At 35.1% G+C, this 22,232-nt stretch overlaps 2 protein-coding genes across 2 annotated transcripts; both read right to left on the bottom strand.

The window, feature by feature from the left end:
• Positions 1–325: 325 nt before the first annotated feature.
• LOC105157294 (putative late blight resistance protein homolog R1B-8) lies at positions 326–3,451 on the bottom strand. Its single transcript, XM_011073669.3, has 2 exons — positions 645–3,451; positions 326–551 (listed from the first exon to the last, which is right to left on the bottom strand). The coding sequence occupies exon 1, from the start codon at positions 3,278–3,280 to the stop codon at positions 662–664; it is 2,619 nt and encodes an 872-aa protein (XP_011071971.1). The 5' UTR covers positions 3,281–3,451; the 3' UTR covers positions 326–551; positions 645–661.
• A 3,103-nt stretch (positions 3,452–6,554) lies between these two features.
• On the bottom strand, positions 6,555–14,443 carry LOC105157293 (putative late blight resistance protein homolog R1A-3). The gene is made up of 3 exons (XM_011073668.3): positions 13,832–14,443; positions 7,816–10,096; positions 6,555–6,853 (listed from the first exon to the last, which is right to left on the bottom strand). The coding sequence occupies exons 1-2, from the start codon at positions 14,300–14,302 to the stop codon at positions 7,847–7,849; spliced, it is 2,721 nt and encodes a 906-aa protein (XP_011071970.1). The 5' UTR covers positions 14,303–14,443; the 3' UTR covers positions 6,555–6,853; positions 7,816–7,846.
• Positions 14,444–22,232: the final 7,789 nt, after the last annotated feature.

The following is a 22,232-nucleotide window of genomic DNA, read 5'->3' as shown; positions in this document are numbered from 1 at the left end:
ATGGAGTATGAATTAAAGAAATGAAGCGAAAACGAGTGAAGAAGAAAGACCAATTTTAGAAAAGCAAATGCTGTGACAGATTTGTATATTTTTCTTAAAAAGCTTATAAAATATTTTTTAAAATATTTACCAAATACTTTATAGCATCTTATAAACTCTCAAATATTTTATTAGCTCGCTGAAATACCCTCTAAGTATAAGTTCCTGCTTATATGATCATTTTTTCATGCACCATTTTTAAAAATGATCATATGAAAAAAAACTCAGAATATTGGAAAAGAATTAAAAGAAGAAGAGACACTTAATCAGGATAAATGTTCAAATGTTGAAAGTGAAAGCATCTCCTGTTTATTGTAACATCTCATAATGAAACCATCAAATCAGATTAATGTTTCAGTCTCAATAACAATGAAAAAAGAAAACATACAGCCAAATGCAATAACAGACGGCGTTGCCAGATACTCATAAAACTTCAGAATCATGATAAGGCGTTCCTGTCGGAAAATTCGAACCCAGACCGAGTAAGAATTTTCCGTTCCGTTGTTAGCATTCTGCAATAAGGAGATTTGAGTGGAATAGTTAAGATATATATACATTCGCTGGATTGGAAATATTTATATATTTTCTGATTTATATGCATGTACCTTCTTAGTCACTTAAACTATGCCCATGAAGAATGGATGCGAACTTCAAGGTCCTTTTTGGTGCGCTGCTTGTCCTTCTTAATTTCCTGTGCCGAAGCCACAGCAGTAGGACTGCAGTCAACCAATTGGATCAGTCGAAGGGGTCCTATTTCTGCAATTTCTGGAGGGATTTTCTCCAATTCATAGCAGTGCCTAATAATCAGGCGTTCCAGGCTTGGGAAGTTGTCATCAGAAGCAGTCCATATCTGCAGCTGCAGGGCCTCAAGAAGAAGGAACTTCAGTTCAGGAAAAAACATTTCTTCCAAATCCCATTTTGGACCTTGGAAAGCAAACTCACGCAGCTTCAACACTTCAAGATTTGGCAATTCTTCAATAATTGCCATGTCTTCCCAATGTAATCCACAACCACTTAAAGTTAACTTTGTCAATGTTTTTGGGAAAACAAGCTTTGGCAGGAAGTTATTCTCAGGGTTAGGGATGGGATTCAGGACAATGAATTTGAAAGATTCAAGTTTCTCAAGCTGGTTAAGACAAAGATGTACATCACTTGGTTCTTCAACCCAAGTTCCCAACTTTGTCAAGTTGGGAACGTGTCGAAGAACGTTTTTTATGCAGCAAGCCGCATGGACGTCTGAAAGAGACTGAAGGTTTTTAAGGAGTACAGAGTCGTTTGCATCAATTTCTAAACCAGGAAGACTAGGCAAATTACTTTCTGTAAACAGGAGATGCCTTAATTGTGGCATGTTCCAGATCTCCACGGGCAGAATTGATGCACCCAAAAATATGATTTTTGGATGCTGGCGAACAATCAGGACCTGGAGATTTCGTAGTTTGGATATTGAAGAGGGAATCTTGCCGTTGTATGTAAGAGAAAGGTACCTCAAGTGAATCAATGCAACTACTTCTTTTGGGAACTCGATGAAGTAGAGTGTAAGAGCATCCAACACCCTCAGGAGGTCAAAAGTTAACGGGAATGGGAAGGGATGATGATGATGAGGGCCGGCGTAAAGAAGAGTGCGTGCAGATTTAATGGATTTGGTGGAGTTGTAAACATTTTCCAAGCACATGAGAATGTTTTTATGAACGGATAGACGCCTTAGCCTGTCTGAGCCTTCTGGGAGGTCTTGGACATACCTGTATCTGCTAAAAAAGAACTTCTGCTTCCGAGATTCTTCCACAGCTAGAGCCCGCAAACTGTCGTGCACCCCACAAGTTTTAATTTGACTGTCAGAAGTGACCCTGCGTCTTGAAATGAGATTTCGATCAATAAGCTCATTCAAAGAGTGCCTTGCAACCCGTTCCAAGCTGCCTGACGCTGGAGTTGTTAGAAAACCTTCAGTAACCCATAACTTGATGAGCTTGGAAGCGAGAATCTCACTATCTTCAGGGAAAGCACCCATGTAAAGGAAACATCCTCTCAACCTGCCAGGCAAGTGATTGTAACTCAGAGACAAAATCTCTAAGTAGCGGTTTTCCTTACGATCAGCATTTTCAACAGCAGCATATATGTCTTCTTTAACAAATTCCCAATCTTCTACCTTCTTTCTTTTCTGGGAGAGTAGCCCACCAACCACCGTAAGAGAAAGGGGAAGACCATCACAATGTTTTGAAATCTCCTTGCCGACTTCCTCCAAATGAGGCGGGCAAATCCCATCTTCAAACGCCTTGTCGCATAGTAATATCCAACTATCTTTCTCATTTAGAGGTTCCATCTGATGCTGAATTTTATCGTTGACGTATTTTGCAACCTCTGCACTTCTTGTAGTAAGAAGAATCCGACTTCCATTCTTATTATCTGGTAAGTAGTTTCTAACCTCATTCCAAACTTTATTCTCCCACATGTCATCTATCACGATGAAATACTTGACATTGAATAATCTTTGATGCAGATTAACGCCTAACTGCGCGGCACTATCTTCGTTCGCTCTATCACCCATCTTTTTTATGGAGTCCGTGGCATCCCTCCTTTGACCCACAATTTCTATGGAACTGAGGAGATTCGATAAGATATCTCCAGGACGAGATTCTTGAGATACCGTCACCCAGGAACGAACCTGGAAGATCTTTTTCTGCTCCATATCTTCATCATCATAAAGACTTCTAGCAAGAGTAGTCTTGCCGATTCCAGGCAGTCCGGTGATGGGTACAACTTGCAGCTGCTCTTTGCCTCCAAGGAGCAGATCTTTTATCTTCTGAAAGTCTTTTTCCTGTCCCACAATCCTACCACTCTTGCTACTATAAGTGGATTTAGTAGACAGAGCCTCCTCAGACAACAACTCGCCTTTCTGGTGGTCCTGATCTGTTCTATGCCCGATGGAATCTACGACGCCCTTCGCCGAATCCGCGATGCGATCAAGTTTCGATATTAGTTCCTGCAGGTCTTGCAAGGGGATTTCTTCAGATTCCGATGAACGGATTTTCCAGGATTCAATGAGGTCTTGAGCTTCATAGGCTGCATCTCTAATGTCGATTTCCAGTTGATCTGCATGATCCTTGCTTCTTCTCGGCACAGGATAGATTCTTTCAAGAGAGGATTGCAAGGAAGAGAAGTTGTCATGGAGAGATTTGATAAGAAATTGATCAGATTTCAAAGGCTCTAGAATCTGCACAAGAGAAACCACTGCAGCATAAGCCATCTCTGATCAATAAACACAAAAACTGGTGAGAAAAGCTGAAGTATTTTTCCAAGTCGCCGTGTTTGGCCGCTTGGACTTTGGGAAGAAATCCCAACTGTACTGTTCTGCAAAGGAAATGACTTTTTTTTTTGAAGCCTTAACAATTCATACTATTCTTGAAATTAATTAGCCATCACAACTCAAAGTCTTTCAAGTAAATGGAGAGAGAAAGTCTCATCTTTTACTCCATAATTTTGTGTTTATTTTATTATGATTCCATTAATTATAACTTTTAATTTCTAGTCCTTTATCTTATCAATTTTCTCATCCTTTTTAATTTTAATGAGATAAAAAATTATCATTTTTTTTTTCATTTCATAAGTAATTGGGTACTATTCAATTTTGGTCCCAATTAATTTAAATTAATTTACATAGTAAATTTCCTATGTTTTCAACAACAATTCAACTTATCACACAAAAACTTGAATAAATTATTTTTAATTTATAATAATTAAAATTTAAGAATAGAATAAAATCTCAGACTTTATACTATTAATATGAGTTGTGTACATAATTTTCTGAAATCGAGGAGTTGCCTGTACTATAATAACAAATAGTCCAGGGGTCTGTATGTAATTTGATTATCTCCGGGAATAGAAAAAAACCTTTTGGGTATTTCAATAATGTTGTTATCAATTGTACAACTTGATGTTTAAAATAAAGAAGCAAGATTACTTTAATCTCGCATTCTAATGACGTCTTTAAATCACTAATGATTTATAATTAAGATGTTACCTAACTCTATTGAAAAATAAATTATTTCCGACATTATAAATGATCATGCATGATGTGAAAGTCACAGTAAAGCAATAATATAAAAAATTAAATTATGATTACAATTAATTAATATTTATTATGATTTAATTATATAAATTATTTATTATGATTTTTTATATGTTTATGGATTGAAAATGAATTAATGACAAAATTACCTTTTGGTCCATACATTCTATCCTATTTAATTTTTGTCCATTCATTATTTGACTTTGAATCTGTAAAAAACAATAAATTTTAAATTATTTAATTCACTAATTATATTTAGTTACCTCTCCTATTGCATGGAAATATTATTACCTTTGCTATTATGTTTTTTGTTGGATAATTAATTTTTCTAGATTAGAGTCTAAGTAGTTTTGAAGATTCAGTATTAACAAATAGTTCCTTCTTTTTTTTTTGGTTCTATTAACATTCACTCTAAAAAAAAAAATTATCTCACTGCCATGAATTTCTGCAGTGGATTTTGTATTAAATCCGTGGCAAAACTGATTTGCGGTGGAATTTAGCGAGTTTTTTTCGTTGCTATAGGTATTAATACTACAGTATGATCATTTTTTTTGGTCATTGCAAATTTTTGCCACGGCTTTTGTTTGTGATAAAATTCCATTACAAATTTCGTTGCTAAAACTTTGACGTATAGCAAATTTTGCAGCGAAAACTACGAGTTTTGTTGCAAACTTTACAATATTTTAGAACGAAAATTGTGATAATATTTTCGTGGAAAAATTTTGTAGTAATATCATGCAAGATTAAAATGTTACCCTAAAAGGTTAAAGGATGCAAATACCAAATTATAAACTCGGCCACTCTATTTTGAAATTATTTTCTAACACTAGTATTATGGGAATAGATTCTTTTGATACATCCGCTTTCTCAATTCTTTTAATATATTTTTTTTTTGAAACCAATAAATATATGAACATTCAATAATATTGATAGAGAATAAATTAAAATATGCGTGACTTGTTGCATGTGACCATTAACAGCTTCATTGCTAGAAGATTAAAATATAAATAGAGTGAAAGGAAAGAGTAGTTAGAATACCTGATGAACTTATATAAGGTTGAAGTAGGATGAAAATGTTCTTTTATTTATCTTTTGCACCAGATTTTGCTTTGGAATTTTGCCGTAAACTTGACATTCGCTGTAAAATTTGTGGCAAAAGTATTTTATCATAACGAATGGACTAGAACAGCCATGTATGGATTGCAATGGATCAAAAGTCCATGGCAAATATAAGAACTGAGTAATTATCGACTCCAGACGTCGTATACGGATTGCAACCATTTTACGGTTAATTTGTTGCAAAAATTATTGCAAAATTATTGGATTGCAACCAGTAACTTTGCCGCGGAACTACTTGCGATGCAAAATCCGACGCAATCTTGGATCTTTATTTTGCAAAAAGAATATGCCAATAAGGTTGTGGTGAAAATCGTTGCTATATTTTTTAAAAATTATATAACTTGAAGATGTTGTAAAAGTTTCATTAAATTGCAATCACCTTTTTTGATACAACTTCCATCATTTGCAAATATAATGTTAAAATTCATTGCAAATGTTGCTTAAAAATGAACAGTTGAAAAATCCCCTGCGAATTAGATGCGAAAATGTTCCGTGGCAAAATTTACATCGATCTTTGCGCATGACATGCGGCAAAAGGATCATTCTAAAGGTGACCAAATTTTGTGATGAATTTCCACAATGGAATGTTTGTGCAAAGGTTTATTATTGTTTTGCTAGATAATTTCCCATGAAAATTCAAAATTTTGAAATTCCATAACAAAAAGTTGTAGCAAATTTGACAAGGAAATCCTGTGGCAATGAGTTTATCTTCTTTCTTTTTCTTGCAATGATCCACCAAATGGTGTTCAAATCCAGTTGGTAATTTTTATTTTTGTTAAAACTTTACAACCCTAATGTTAACATTAGGTTTTTACAATATTAATTCTGTAAGTATAGAATGTGGCAATTTTGGTCGTCTTCAAATCAATTTTGGCAATTGGTTCCACATTTAAGTAAAATTGGCAATTTAAAGACAGTTTTGGATGAAAATTCATAAATTAGTGAAACAAGTGTAGTGATGTGCACGTAACACATTGATTTGGAGTTTTCAGGTCATTTATGAATTTCGGTCAAGAATTATCCACAAACTGACAATTCTTTTAAGCAAGACCAAATTGCCAAAATTCATTTAAACATGATCAAAATTGTCACTCCTAGACTTACGGGACTAATATTATAATTTTCCCTTTTCAATTAGTCCTTTAGCATTCGTCACGGATTTGTTGCAAAAGCATGATCTAACCCGCGTTGTACATGAAACCATATATTTATAGCTGTACAATGCTGGTTAGATCATGCTTTTGCAACAAATCCGTGAATGCTAAAGGTCTAATTGAAAAGGGAAAATTATAACTGCATAGTTGTCTTTTTCTGCTACAAGATAATGGAATCATTCTTGAAACAATCACAAATTATATTGCTTCATCGAAAGAAAGTCACAGTACTCCTGAAAGAGTTGGTAGTACATTATTCCATAGTCACGAAAGGAACACACCAGTTCTCAAATAGGGAGAAGAACAGATGATGAGAAGAAGAGAAAAATGATATATAGTTATCATGCATCAAACACAAACACACCGACGGCCCTTGTTTTGAATAAAATGAAGTGCAACACTACTTATTCAAGCGAGCAAGATGAGAATGGACAGACGCGCGTATGGTGGCTACCTCCTCTTTAACTTTGTTGTTTGCCTGCACGGATACAATGGTAACTGTTGAGACTAAAATAATAGTCATTGTGGATTGAACGTCACCTGGGAAGTTTTGATCAGCAAACTTGCTACATGTTGCACATTGATATTGTATCCCAAAACAAAATTACTTAATGTATATATATATATATATATATATATATATTCTCATAAAATTAAAATGTGCAATATGAACAATACAAAATATATAACACCATAAATGAAAAAATCGTCAACAATAAGATAAAACTAAGTTCTTAACCAAAAGAAGTGGTTTAAAAAATATACACAATCAGTTTCTTTTTAAAAAAGTAAATAACTATCAACGTTGACTTAAAGTAACTGAAAATCAATCAATCTTTAGTTCATCTATGTTCGTTTTTGTATTCTAGCTTAACCCTAAAACATTTTAAAAGTCAGACATGTTGTTTGGCATGTCGGACATTGTATCTTTTTTTATTATATGTTTTTAGAGACACAAATGTTGTGTCTAACACGCGTCGAATGTGTGTTATTAGAGACTTGTCCAACATAGCACAAGGTGAGTTTTTAAAGTGTGAAGTATAGCAAATATCTCATATATGCAATAAATATTGCACCTTCTATCAATTAATTACATATACATGTATATCTATTCTGTTTTCTTCTTCTTCTTCTTCTTATTATTATTATTATAATTACTACTACTACCCATAATTATAAAATGTAGGAGGCTACTTTAATAACTTTTGTGATGTATCTTCACAACCCTAATTAATAAGTATAACTGAATAGAAAAATGAATAACACAACCCACTTTTTTTCTTTGTAATGAATATAATAGCAAATATAGTTTTGTATCTCTGTAAATACTTTCCTAGATAATATATAAGTATATGTATATATTGGAATGATCCTGGCTAAACAAAATGTAGAAGAGGAAAACATGTGAATGGCAAGTATGAAACAGAAATTAACCATTACCTGATGAGGTATGAGATTGCAAGTTGTCACTTCACTTATGTCCAGCAGGAAGTTTGAGCTCAAATGTGCCCCATCTGGCATTCTCTTGTCCTAACGACATCAGTTCTTTTTTCTCCTGAATTTTCTTGGCAGAGTCAAATGCTGAATCTGGTACATGTGCTATGTCCAATTTCTCGAGACTTTCCGCCAGACATAGTGGAATCTCACTGAGTTTTTCACAGTTCCTAAGCACAAGACACCGAAGACTAGGAAAGTGACCAGCTGAGGCAACCCAATAAATTAAATCTGTGTTGGCAATGAGCAAGAACTGGAGTTTTTCAAAGCTTCCATCCTGGACTTTCCAGCGACTTCCTCTGCTGAATGCCTTGTTTTTCAACTTGAGGACCTGAAGGGTGTCAATCTCCCCCAATGTGGACATATCACTCCAATCCAAATACGTGGCTGATAATGTCAGCCTCTTGAGTTTTCGGGGCAAGAATTTGGGTTGAAGAAGGCTACGCAGCGACTTTCCTGTTTCTAGTTCATAAGATAAATCATTCACCAGCTTCAAGTTTTCAAGGAAAGCCAAGTTCTCCAAGGAGCAGTGGGCCTCCAAAAGATTGTGTAAGCGCCCGCTAATCCCCAGTCTCTTCAGGTTACGGGCTTTAGTGAAAACTTCGTCCTTGCAAGATTCTGGCGATAATCTACTCAGTGTTTGAAGGTTTTCACCAGCTTTACGGCCTTCGCCTTTTATCTCCAGCAGTTTAATGGCTGCCTTCGTCTTTAGATGCCTCAGCTGAATCAATTTCCATATATTTGCTTCGACATCAATGGTACGACATTTGGTGTCGATTACAAGAGTTTGCAGGTTCCATAGCTCAGAGATGGCTTCAGGAAGAAAGTCGAGATCATCCCAAGACAGAGTGATGTACCTCAAGTGAATAAGTTTGGTAATCTTTGATGGAAATTGATTGAATTTGACGGACATATAATCCAAAACCCTGAGCAGCGGGAAGGCATCAGGGATAGTTGAAATGTATTTTGCTTCCATGGCAAAGGACTCGTTGTAGAAACATAAAAAGGAACGGATGCCAGGGCCCTTTAGTCGTCGAGCAGAAGAAAGGAAATCAGAGAGATTGGAATGCATACAAAGACGACGGTATTTATCTATGTCAGCAACTGGCGGGTGAAGAACTCCTTCCTTGGACTTCTTTATCTCCTTGAACAAATTCTGCTCATCAGCTTTAGAAATGCAAAACTGGCGTATCACGTCATGAACGCGACATGTTTTAACTTCGTTAATATGATTCCTTTTTTCAACCATCACCAAGTTCCTACTGATAAGATCATTGAGATTCTCTTCAGCAGTTTTCTCCAAGCTCTCCCCGTCCTCATGTTGTATGAACCCCTCGGCAATCCATAAACGCGTCAACGTCCAAGCCGGGATTTCATAATCTTCTCGGAACACCCCCAAGTAAAGGAAGCAATCCCGCAAGGCGTCAGGCAACTTGTTGTAACTCAATGCTACAACATCTGCTGTGCCTTTCTCCTTATCCTCGTCTTTAACATAGTCTTTAAAATATCTACTCACATTCTCTTCCACATCTTCCCATGCACTTAAAATTGCAGTACTTCCTTGTGCTTTTGAGAATTGGTCCACAAGAATTCCTCCTATCACCACAAGTGCAAGTGGCAGCCCGCCACATTTCTTGGCTATTTGCTTCCCAGTGCTCTCCAAATAACCAGGGCAGGGGTCATCTTCAAATACTTTCAATCGGAGAAGTTCCCAACTTTTCATCTCCTTTAGGAAAGCCAACTTGTGGGGTTTTCTCTTAACATTGGCATGAGTACCCACATTTTCGTGGCGAGTAGTTATGAGAACTTTAGCCATCATATTGTCAATTGGCAAGACTTTTTTGATAGCCTCCAAGGCATCAACAGTCCATACATCATCCAGGACTAACAAGAATCTTGTCGTCTTCAGCGAATCACAAACGCTCTCGAGTAAGTCATCATAATCCAAGCGAGACAAGTCATCGTTCTTGCGGAATCCTTTCAAAATGGTGACAAGCACATCTTTCATGTTTAACTCTTGAGAAACATTAACCCATATCCGGATGGGGAATTCATACTTCACATCCTCATTTTGAAAAACCTTCCATGCCAGGGTTGTCTTCCCTAGCCCAGGCATACCAATGATGGATATAACATCAAGTTTCGGTCTTTTCTCCATGAGATAGCCCAACACAGTCTTTTCCTCTTCTTCAAAACCTACTATTTTGTCTTGCTTGATTGATGGAACCTGTGTAAAAATGCAACAGTAACAGATATAACATTATATATGAGAAAGTATCTTCCCATAATTTAAACCCGTTTTAAGGTTGGTTCCATTCATTACACCGCCTTTTTCTTTTACTCTTCTATCAAGTCAAATCTCATTTTCATCCAATATTCAGAAATTACTCAACTTTGGTCTTATTTAGATGAATAAGTACATCTCATATATATTTAGCATTTCTTTACCAATCAGTGCTCTTGAAGAAATAAAGAATCAATAAGTTGCAAAATTAGCATTTATCTACCAACATCAATGTCATTATTGATGGATCAAGAGGAGGCATTTATGCTAAGAGGAAGGGATCAAGGAATACATTGATGGATTAAAGCTTGGAGAAGCTGTTGCGTTACAACACTCCATGGATAAGCCCATAAGGGACACACTCGTCTAGAGCTATCGCTTACCTTAAATAGATAACGAGTATATAAAACCCACCCCTTCATCTCATTTAGAGGAGGAAAAACTAAGAGAAAACTAGAGTCATTCAACTATAAAGCAATCTGTAACATACTGAAGATATTGTATTGCATTCAATATAAATAAAGATTACTTGATATCTTGCATCATACATTGTTGTATTAAAATAATCGGCAAAATTGCAAAATTGGTTCTGTAAGTATGAGGTGGCAAAATTGAGACCATAACTACAGGACTGGCAATTTTAGTCCTGTAAGTATTGATTTTTTTAGTAATTTTGGTCCTTCTGACTAAAATTACCTAAAAACGCGACGGAGATTTGGGGTTTAGGGTTCCGACATCCTAGGAGCTTGCGTGGCTAATGACGTGGTTTTTTCTTCCTCCCTCACTCTCTACCAAGCCATCCCTCTCTCTCTCTCTCCACCGCCCCATGCCATGCCTCCTCTCACCCCCCTCTCTCTATCCCTTCCATCTCCGCTCTCAAATCCGCTTCCTCTTCTGCCGCTATTTCTGTTTCCCGCCGCCGCAGCCCCCCCCCCCCCCTGCAGCCACCTGCCTCCCTGTTTGCGCCTTCGCCCGCTGTCAAGATCCTCGAGAAAATAACTGACAATGAGCTCGTTGAGAAATCCATCAACACTATTAGGTTCTTGTCAATTGACGCCGTAGACAAGGTCAATTCCAGCCACCCTGGTTTGCCTATGGGCTGCGCGCCGATGGGTCACATATTGTACGATGAGGTGATGAAGTACAATCCTAAGAATCCCTATTGGTTTAACCATGACAACTTTGTGCTCTTTGTTGGACATGGGTGTATGCTCTCCCTAAAAATTTATTTCTCGACTCATTCAGGAAGGTATAGAGAGAGAGGGTGATTGGAGGCATGGCGCAGGGCGGTGGAGAGAGAGAGGATGGCCTGGGAGAGAGTGAGGGAGGAAGAAGAAGCCACGTCATTAGCTACGCAAGCTCCCAGGTGTTTAAATTGCGCACGTGGACGTCGGAACCCTAAGCCCCAAATCTCTCCGCAACGTTTTTGTTGGAAGGACCAAAATTGCCAAAAAATCAATACTTACAGGACTAAAATTGCCAGTCCTGTAATTACGCTCCCAATTTTGCCACCGCCCATACCTACAGGATCAATTTTGCAATTTTTCCTAAATAATATTTATGTAAGGAACATTTTTCGTCCAGTCATTTTTGGTTACACTCATTACGGAATTCTGACATTTAATCCTGTAATTTGTAAAAGGTAGTATTTTTGGTCCCAAGACACATTTACGTTATATATTTTAACGGAAAATGCCACGTGCTTACACATGACAGTTATAGTCATTACACTTTTGGTCCCATATGTTACAGTATTCTCACTTTTGATTCCATAACTTTTAAAAACTAGCATTTTAATTGGTCCAAAGCTAGCACTTAACAACCATGTGGCCTTCTCCGTTAATTATCTAACGGAAAGGTGTCATTAGACCAAAACTGCTACTTTTCTAAAGTTACGGGACCAAAAGTGAGAATTCTATAATAATAAAATCAAAAGTGAAAAGATTCTAAGTTATAAGATGAAAAAAGCAATTTCCCTTTCACTCAATATCAGTTTGGAAAAAATAATCCCTACTGTAATAGATAATTAAATAGAAATCAATATATTAATTCATACATGGTAAAATGCATTACTGAAATTCCGACAATAATACTTCCAAGTTCTGATTAACTTTTAAGAATAAATTGTAGAAGGTCTTCATTCACCAGCAAGTGTTCATTTTTGTTTATTAAACTAGTAAGGTGACCGTGCGTTGCACCTGGACAAATAACATCTCTCTTATTTTTTTTTATTAATTTTTTAAAAGATAACTATAGTAATTTTAGGGTAAAACATCAAATAGTGTAGATTAATAATGAAAATTTTTATTTGAGTATAATACAAAAACTTAACTAATAGTAACGAAAAATAATTAGCGTCGAGTTAATTAACAAGCACTATAATTTCTTTACATTATTTATATTAGTACAATTTACTTGCTAATATGTTTAACAATTATTGAAAATTTTTACTTGTTAATTAGCTCGACATAGTTTTTAGAATCAAATTTTTTTACAGCTATTGAGTCATTTTTTTGTAGAGAGGTACTTAAAAATTAATAAACTAAATTCATTATATTCAATTATATTCTTATGTTAATTGAGTATATAATTATTCCTTTTGACATCGCAAAATCTTCGAGTCGTTGCTAGCTTGCAATAATTCCAGGGGCTAAATTATAGTAATTCAATAGGATCATACTAAGTCGAATAAATTTAGTTTAGTCAATGATATGTAATTTAATGTCAAGAATGATTTGATAAATTAAATGTAAAGATTATTTACTTTGAGCATAATTTAATCTAAAGTCAAAGTAATTAAGATATAATTGATTTATTGAACTAATTGAATTAGTCTAACTGAACTAATATATGTCAATTAATATTTTAATTAATTTAATAAAATTAAAATCAAAGTAATTAATCATCTAATTGGTTCAATTAATAAATTAGTCTTATTGAATTTATTGTAAACCTAATCAAACTTTTAGGTGATTTAATCAAAATCATAAAAACTTCTAACGCTTGTGCTCCAATTGGATGAATATATAAAGCAATAATTACACTTTCTTTCTCTTATCTTTGATATAATTACACATAAACCTCCTATAATTTAAAAAATTATATTTAATTTTGCTTTCTTCTAACAAATAAGTCTTCTCGTTAGTCAAGATTCATTGAATGTGCTGATATTAATAAAAATAAATAAATAAAAATTATAATATTTACTCTGGATTGATTTAAAACTGACTTATTGCATGTTAAACAATTTTGTTTTTTATTAAACTACCCTCGTAGCTGTGAAAATATATCTTCTCAAATGCATCAACGCGTGAAGACGTATGAGGGTAATTAATTTGATCGTAAAAAGATTTATTTGACCTGGTATTAGTCAGTAATAAGTCAATCGTGGGTATACGTAAATATATATTTCTTTTTAAATTTTTTTTTTAATATCAGCAAATTTAGTAAATTTTGACTAATGAACGGACTTATTTGTTAGATGGAAGCAAAACCTTAAGAGTGTTAGATGTAATTTTCTAAATCACAAGAAATTTACGTATAATTATACCAGACCTTATGGAAGGAGGGCGTAACTACCCCATATATAAAAGAACAGAAAAAGTCCTCCATTAATATTTGATGAATTAATGATCATGTTAAAAAATTGCAGCAAGAAACACATAAAAGGGATGTTACCTTTTGCCGTAAATTCCTCAGCGGTTCTTGCACGCTTTTATTAGATCCATCCAGGCTTTTGCCAGAGCCTTCTCCAGTTTGCATGTTAGCAAAGAACGTCTCAGCCTTGTTGAGCAGCGGCGTCACCGTATCTTTTCTAAGTGACTTAACTTCGGTTGCCAGGCTACCACGCTTTGGCCTTAAATTTCTGATCAGTTTAAAAAACTTGGTATTTGCTACTCCTGCGTCGGTCAAACAAGAGTCGATGGTGTCCTCCGCGTCATAAATAGCCTCCCTGATCTGCCTCTCCATTTCTCTTAAGGGATCATCCTTCTGCTCCTTCCTGCTCGCCTGCCTGAGGTAGGCTTTCAGTAACGCCACCTCGTCTCTCAGTTGCTTCAGTTCAGCATCCGCTCCAGAAATTAGATCGTAATAAGATTTTACCAGCAGCGCCCCGTTCTCCAGCAGGAATGTGATTCCAGCATCAGCCATTTGATGATTTGGGGTAGATCGATCGATCGGAAGAAAGACAAGAAGAAGAGGAGGAGGGGTTGAAAATGTTGGGAAGAAAGATGAGTTCTTTAAATAAAGTTTCAGTAGAGGGGTGTGTGTTTGTGTTTGAGGCTGTACAAAGACTAGGGTCTCAGTATCTTAATACTATTTCGTAATATATTTTTAGTCTTGTAATTACTATTATTCGATATTTTAATTTCATAACTCGTTAGGGGTACGTAAAATTGTGTTTCTTATTTCTCTAATTATTTTTTGGGATAATTATACTTCCTTCTCTCGAGATTTGGTGTAACTATATGTAAATCTCTTGTGATCTAAAAAATTACATATAGCACCCTTAAAGTTTGCTTTCGTTTAATAAATAAATCCATCTGTTAGTCAAAATTCATTGAATTTTGTTGGAAAAACAAAATAATTGACCTGCAATAAGTCAATATAGAATAAAATATCAATTCTCATTCAGTTTTTTTTTTAATTAATATTAGCAAATTCAGTAAATTTCGACTAAAGAAGGAACTTATTTGTTAAATAGAATCAAACCTCAGGAGCGCTAGATTTAATTTTTCAAACTACGAGAGATCTGCGTATAATTACATCAAATTTCAGAAGAGGTGAGTGTGATTATCTCTTTTTTTTTTATCATCTTATATAAGACAAAATTGTCTGAAATTCTCAAAATTGATCGGAAAGTGACGTCATATTCCAGCTTTTTTTTATCCTAAAATATGAGATTGGAAAGGATGAAGCACCATTTTTACGATCCTAACAAATTACGGAATTAAAGTACCAAATTATCATAATTACAAAATTAAAAATATAATTAATTGTAGCAAGAAATTATGGGCTAACGAGTTTTATATATCGACAGTAACCACATCAACGATTAATAGTATACATATGTATAATTGCATGGAAATGACTCTTATTGACTTTACATATATTGCTCATAATTGCTACTGTATACTTTAATGTTTTTTTAAGATTAAATATTTAAAACATATTATCAAATACTCAATTAATTTTTTAGTCTCAAGGTGTTTCCTCGTAAGGTGCTCGGTAGGGACCACCCTGTGTTGACACAATTAATTTTTGGGATGATTATACTTATTTTTTCTAAGATAAGACGTAATTATATTTAGATTTTTTTTGTGTTTTAAAATTACATCTACGTGTTAAACTATTTACTGATTAATTGCAGGTCAAATTGATCTTTTGTGACTAAACTATCCTCATAATGGTAAACATATATTTTCTCACATATATTATTAACATGTGAAGAAGTATAAGAGTAATTTGGTTGTAAAATGATTTATTTGACTTACAATAAAACTAATCAGAGGTAAATATAAATTTTTATTCGAGATTTTTATTAACATCATTAAATTTGATGAATTTTTACTGGTGAAAAGACTTATGTGTAATAGAGGTAAATTTTAGGAGCCTTAAATATAATTTTTCAAACCACATAAAATTCACGTGTAATTACACTAAATCTCAAAAGATGAGAGTTCAATCATTTCTTAATTTTTTATAATGAATTCACACTAATTAATATATATATAGATCAGGTCCGAAACTCATAATTTCAAATTTATTCATTAAATATCAACCTCAACAAAATCAAAAGTCCAATTCTGTTTGTTTTATATGAATATAAAGTATGTATTAATAAGTTAGAAGGTGTTTATTAGGATGTACACATTACTGCTTTCGCAAGCTCTCCAATATTTAAACGTAATGAGACTGTCACTGATAGCTGTGAGGATTATGAAATTGCAATTTGCTATGTTTTCACACATACCTAACATCATAATATTCTATCCTATAAAATATACTCTCTACCTATAAAAGTTTTGCCATTTTGTGCAGTTCAAATTTATATATACTAAAATACTCGAAATCCAATTGTAGGTATTGAGAAAGAGTGAGCTATTTTGTATTGTTCCAATGGGTCACCTTCATTGGCTGTCATGCACAGTATATATTAATTTATTAGTGTTAATTATACGTCCATTTCATATGAATATTCTATGTTAGTCAATACACTCCTTCTGTATTTAATCTGTCCACGATTTTTATATTCCTGGGGTTAATCAAATTAAACGCAGACCCCTTGACTATTGGCTATTATACGGCAACCCCTCGATTTCAGAAAATTATATAAAGAACCCATATTAATAGTATAAAGATTACACCTATTCTACTAATAAATCTTAATAAATTCAAATAATTTATTTAACTTTTTGAGTGGTCCTTTAAGTTCACTGTAAGCTTGAGTAGTGCTCGTATTTTTTATGATTTCACTGGACAATTATTTTTTTCTCCAATAATTAATTCAAACATTATAGAACCAATTTCATTATTTTTCTTGCTACTTATGGATTTCATGATTAACATTTAATTAGCAAAAAGTCATGAAAACTAAATAGGTATTTAAAATTTCCAACTGTGGTAGACTGCCATGTAAATAAGGTTCTTGTATCACCTCACCGATCACTTGAATTGAATTGCAATATATATTTTGATGTTCCCTAAAATCTTTCACGAGCCAAATCTACGAGTTATGATATTAATTTAACTAGTTGCCTTACTTAACTGGCAGATCTCGAAATCGAATTCATTTCAACTAGATATATCATCATACAACTAGACGTATCTACAAATAAAAATTAATAATATACATAAAAAAGGATTAAAGGTAAGAATAGTCCCCTAACTTTGGCCATTTCTCGTTTTAGTTCTTTAACTTTTTGTGATCCTATTTTAGTCCTGTAACTTTTCAAAACCATTCAATTTGGTTCTCCGACAGGATCTGACAAAATCTGAAAGGAATCCGAACGGATCTGGACTAAATTCTGGATCATTTTACCCCTCTACTACTTTAAGTGTAAATTTTAGTCCATTTTCACTGTTCTTGCATTTTATGCATATTATGCATATTTTCACCCATTCTCATCAAGAATGGTATCAGAGCCTAGACTTATTGAAAAAATATGATTATATTATATTTTGATATTATTTATCCACTAATGGAGGAGACTCTTTGAGAGAAAATGAAACCGAATGAAAGTTCGAGTTACTCGGAAAATAGGAAATATTTCCAGATTTTGGAAATACAGAGAAGAGAATTTCTTATGGAAATTCTTGACAAGTGTTACAACGGTCCCAAGAGGACTGATCCAAGACTTCTCACGTCGGAATAGGAAAAAGAACGGTTGAGAAATTTCGAAATCCAACAAGTGCGACCAGGGAATGCAGCGAGGCGTCTACACTCCACTGAAGTCCATGGTAGAATCCCAACCAGGAGAAGCGGAACGGGTAAATTCCTGCATAATTTCAATTCTAAATATTATGACTAATTGGAAGGAACTCGAGCCGAATACATCAAAGATCTCTCAAGATCTGAGGGAGATTCAAAAGATGGTTCAAGACTATGGACATAGGTTAATCCATATACCTATAAAATAAGAATCTTTGAGCTAAAAAGTGGACGAGGTCCTTAAGATCCTTCCCGATCTACGCAAGGATCTTATAGATCCGAAGGCAGAAATTACAGATATAAAGAGAAATCAAAGGGAGAGCCCTGAGACATCTAGATCCAGACAGGAGCGAATCAGGGATGCCCTTGGAACAGTACCTCTTCTACACCAGAAGGGGAAGGCCACGGAGATTCCAAAATCAAAGTCTAGAGAAGATCTGATTATCACATCTATTAAATCTATAAAATAATGAAGGTAACGAGAGCAGAACTATCAGATCTACAAGAATTGGCGGAATTCTTTTCCCAACTCGGGATCGTGGATTTAGTCAATATCCAAACAAATGAGATCACTCCAGCATTACCATCGTCAGAGGGAAGTATATGTTCTAATGATCCTCCACAGGATCAACCAATGAGAGAAAGTGTGGATTTCCACACTAATGACACTCCAACGTTTGTGGGAACAAGGCTAAAGGAAAATCCAAGGAGAAATTCAAAGAGAGTGCCGGAGAATACACCTTGGGCGAGGACTATGCTCCAGCCCTTACATCCATATGTCGCTATACTGAACCTGGATATTATCACTTTCCGAAATATCGATAAATTGATAGATGAATGGGTTGTATCAATCAAGATAGCAGCAACTACCTTAGAGCTCGACAAGAAAAATTTTATAAAGCTTGTGGAGTTGAGCTTGGAGGGATTTGTGAAGATCGGATAGGATAATACCCCAGAAGATACCAAAGCCAGCATCCTCGCCGGAGATTCGAAAGGCGCGATAGCAGACCGGCTAGAAAGGCTTATCAAGATACATTTCATCGGAGATGGATACTTCGAAGGAAGTAGAGCAGAAAAGGCTACAGAATATGCACAGGCACTTTTCAGCCTTGAACTAAGGAGTATTTGCACAGTAGATGAATACATCTATTGGTTTCATAAGTAGCAGCTCCAATCTTCTTCGCAAAGATATGCAGTCTATGGAGGGAAATATTCATCCAGTCATACAAAGTACCTGAAGGACAACTGGATTCAGTCGTGCGAAGAATGTCTTTTCTTAAAGACAAACTAAAGGATTGGTGTTATCAAGCATCCATCCAAAAGAGCATGAAAAGACTGAGATAAAATCAAACGAACCCCTCTCTGTTGTCATAACAATGATTTTTCGACTATTATAGGAAATTCAAGCAAACCGAGGAAAAGGAGGAAGCAAAATAGTGACTCCTATCCCTAGAGTTCCAGAAGAACCTTTTCTCGACGGAGATCATGGTTGTCCAAGTCCAAAGCCAGAACATATAAATCTGGACAGAGAACAGGACCAACAAGGACTTTATCCCAAGGATCTAGACGAACAGATGCAAGATCCACCGGAAGAACCCCTACAAGAAGAACTTTCAGACGGGCCCATACCCGAACCAATGAAAGCTTCAAAGACTGTAATTGCTGGACTTGCGGAGCAAAAGGACATATATTTCCCGACTGCCCACAGAAACATGGTGAATTGAGAAAATTTGAAGCCACGGATGATATCCTAGATGCAGTTTACTATGGCTATTTGGTACCCATCTACCAATTCGAAGATCTTCCTTCAGACAAAAACGTCTATGAGGAAGAAATAGAGACTGATTCAGATGGATCTTCAACCTAGTCAGAACAACTACAACGAGGGAGATAGGCTTCAAACTTTCGAAAGCCTATCAGGATTCTTTTCCAAGATGACGGTGTCAAACAAAATCGTGGAAAGAATCATGCGACAAGATTCCAACCTCAGCCCACACGATGAATTTAGGATTGAAGACATTGGGAAAGTCTTGAACCAGATAGGATTGAACCAAAGAAAGCATCACATAATCTACAATGTAAGTTTAGGTGAGTTTGCTATACCTATGGAACTTACTGGTAATGTGATTACCATGAAATGGATCCACATAGGAACTATTGAAGTAGTAATAAAAGCAACTTTGAAGGAAGGAATTGATTCAAAAATACATTTATCGATAATGCATAGAAGAATCAATAACATAAGAGATGAGTGTCTTGGAACAATGATAGGTAATTTGTTTGCAGGAAAAATGATGTTTGACATTCATCTTAGGATTGCATACAACCTAGCAGACCAAGATTTCAGTAGAGTCTTAACCCTTCATCAAGATTTTAAGAGAAAAGATCTAATGAAATAAGGTAACAGACCATATTCTATAACTTATAGAATAGTTTATACCCTTTTCAATACTCATCATTCAGATTTGTTCCTTAGGAAAGAGTATATTGAGATTCCTAGAATTTTCAAGGGATTCGCCAAGGTAATGACACTAGATCCTATTAGGATACCTAGAATAGGTGGTGTCGATATTATCATAAAAGATCACCCAATTTTAAATCGAACACTTAGCTCTAGGACTGAGTTTAGTAGTCGGATGTCCTTTTCGGAAGATAGGATTCTAGGCTACAAAGGAAAGGAGAAAGAGTTATTAAAAGCTTTAACTCCTCAAGAGATTAGGGTAGATAATGTAAAACTTAGATACCCTGAAGGATGGAAAGAAATATAGGTTATTTTTGACATCACTAAGAAAGAAAACTTTTTTCCTTATGATGACTTATACCATTTGCAGCAACCTGTTGTTGGGAAATATGAGGGCATGCTAAAAATAGCAGGCCATGAAATTTTAGTTGCAGGGGTTGCAGGACGAGAAAATGGGAGTATGACTTTGGGGTTAACTTTCCTCGAAGATCATAAACCATAGGGAAGAAAAGGCAACGGAATTGAATTCAGTCTTGATGGTGTTACCATAAGGATTGAATAACAAGTCCATTTTCTATATACATATCTGTTGGTGTGTTGTATGATCAATATAAGACAGAGTATTTTGCAGCTTATATTGATTCAGAATCGGGAGTTTGCATGGCAAAACCTGGAGTTTTTCCTAAGGAAGCAAGGGAAACCTTACCCGTTATTGCAAGAAGGGATTTTTTACAAAAAATCCTAATACTCAATAAGGGAATACGAGAAGCCAAAATCATAATTGGAGGAGCATTTTCATCACCCTGGTTCAGGGTAAAAACACCTCCTATATACTTTCATAATACAGGTGCCGATATCTTACTAGGAAATAATTTCATTCAAACATTTGCAAGATATATGCAGGATAATTAGAGGAATCTGTTAATCTTTACTACTAACTGTGGTACTGAGATACAGGTGTTGCAAAGAGAAAAGGCATTTAACAGGATAATGCCAATAAATTTTCGCAACAAACTTGGTGATTTTGATACCAGATTAACTCATCAAAAAATGCAGGATAAGAGAAAATTTGGTAAGGTCCTTTTGTCTTTCAAGCAGTAGGGACTCATAGACATCGATAGCTTCTATAAGGAGTCCGAGGAGGAAATTCTGAACCTTAAAGAAACACTACTGGAAATAAAATTGCTAGACATGAGCAAAGAGAGCAGACTTTCTCTCGAGAATGTCAAAAGGCTTATCCAAAGGAACTTCAGCGAAAACCCTCTGGCATGGTGGGATAGGAACAAGATCGAAGCTACTCTAAAGCTTAAGGAAGAGTGCAAGTTCGAGTACATTCGATACAAACCTATCGAAATAAACATGGAGGATAAGAAGGATATGCAGATGATAATCAAGGAGCATATCAATCTTGGACTCATCAAACCAGGAATCTCTGCCTATAGCAGCCTTGGGTTTCCGGTAAGAAACCATGGCGAGATTAAGAGAGGTAAACCTAGGTTAGTAATTAACTATCAAGGCATTATTAAGATATTAGAATTTGATGATTATTACAATTCTAGTAGATAACACTTAATTGATTGCATTAAAGGAGCAAAAGTGTTTTCTAAATTCGATTGCAAATCTGGTTTGTATCAGAGTAAAATGGAAAGTGAATAAAGTAAATTTACTGCATTCTCCACACCACAGGGTCAATATATCTGGAATGTGGTTCCAATTGGTTTAGCTAATGCACCCCAGATATTTAAAAAAAAATGGATAGTCTTTTTAAAGATTATTTTGAGTTTACATACTTATTGCATCAAAAAATATGAAAGAACATATGAAACATCTTGAAATATTTTTTGATGCATGCCATAAAGAAGGTTTAATACTTTCTGAAAAGAAAGCCACTATAGCTGTCAATAAAATTGAATTTCTAGGAATTCTTATTAACGAAACAGGGATCGAGTTACAGGATCATATTATGGAGAAAATCCGCAATTTTCCAGACGTGCTCAAAGACAAGAAGCATTTGCAGAGCTTCTTGGAAGTTGTTAATTTTGCAGGTATCTTCATTAAGGATCTTGCAAAATACAGGAAGGATTTCCGACCACTCTTGAAAGAAACGGAGAGTTCAAAGTAAAATTGAAAAGAAATCCACGCAAGAAGGGTTCGTGAGCTGAAACAAGGTTGCAGTAACCTGCCAAAGC

Source organism: Sesamum indicum, linkage group LG3, assembly GCF_026168435.1.
Source record: "Sesamum indicum cultivar Baizhima isolate 11 linkage group LG3, ASM2616843v1, whole genome shotgun sequence".
Classification (NCBI taxonomy): domain Eukaryota; kingdom Viridiplantae; phylum Streptophyta; class Magnoliopsida; order Lamiales; family Pedaliaceae; genus Sesamum; species Sesamum indicum.
This window is presented reverse-complemented; position numbering and strand designations above follow the sequence as displayed.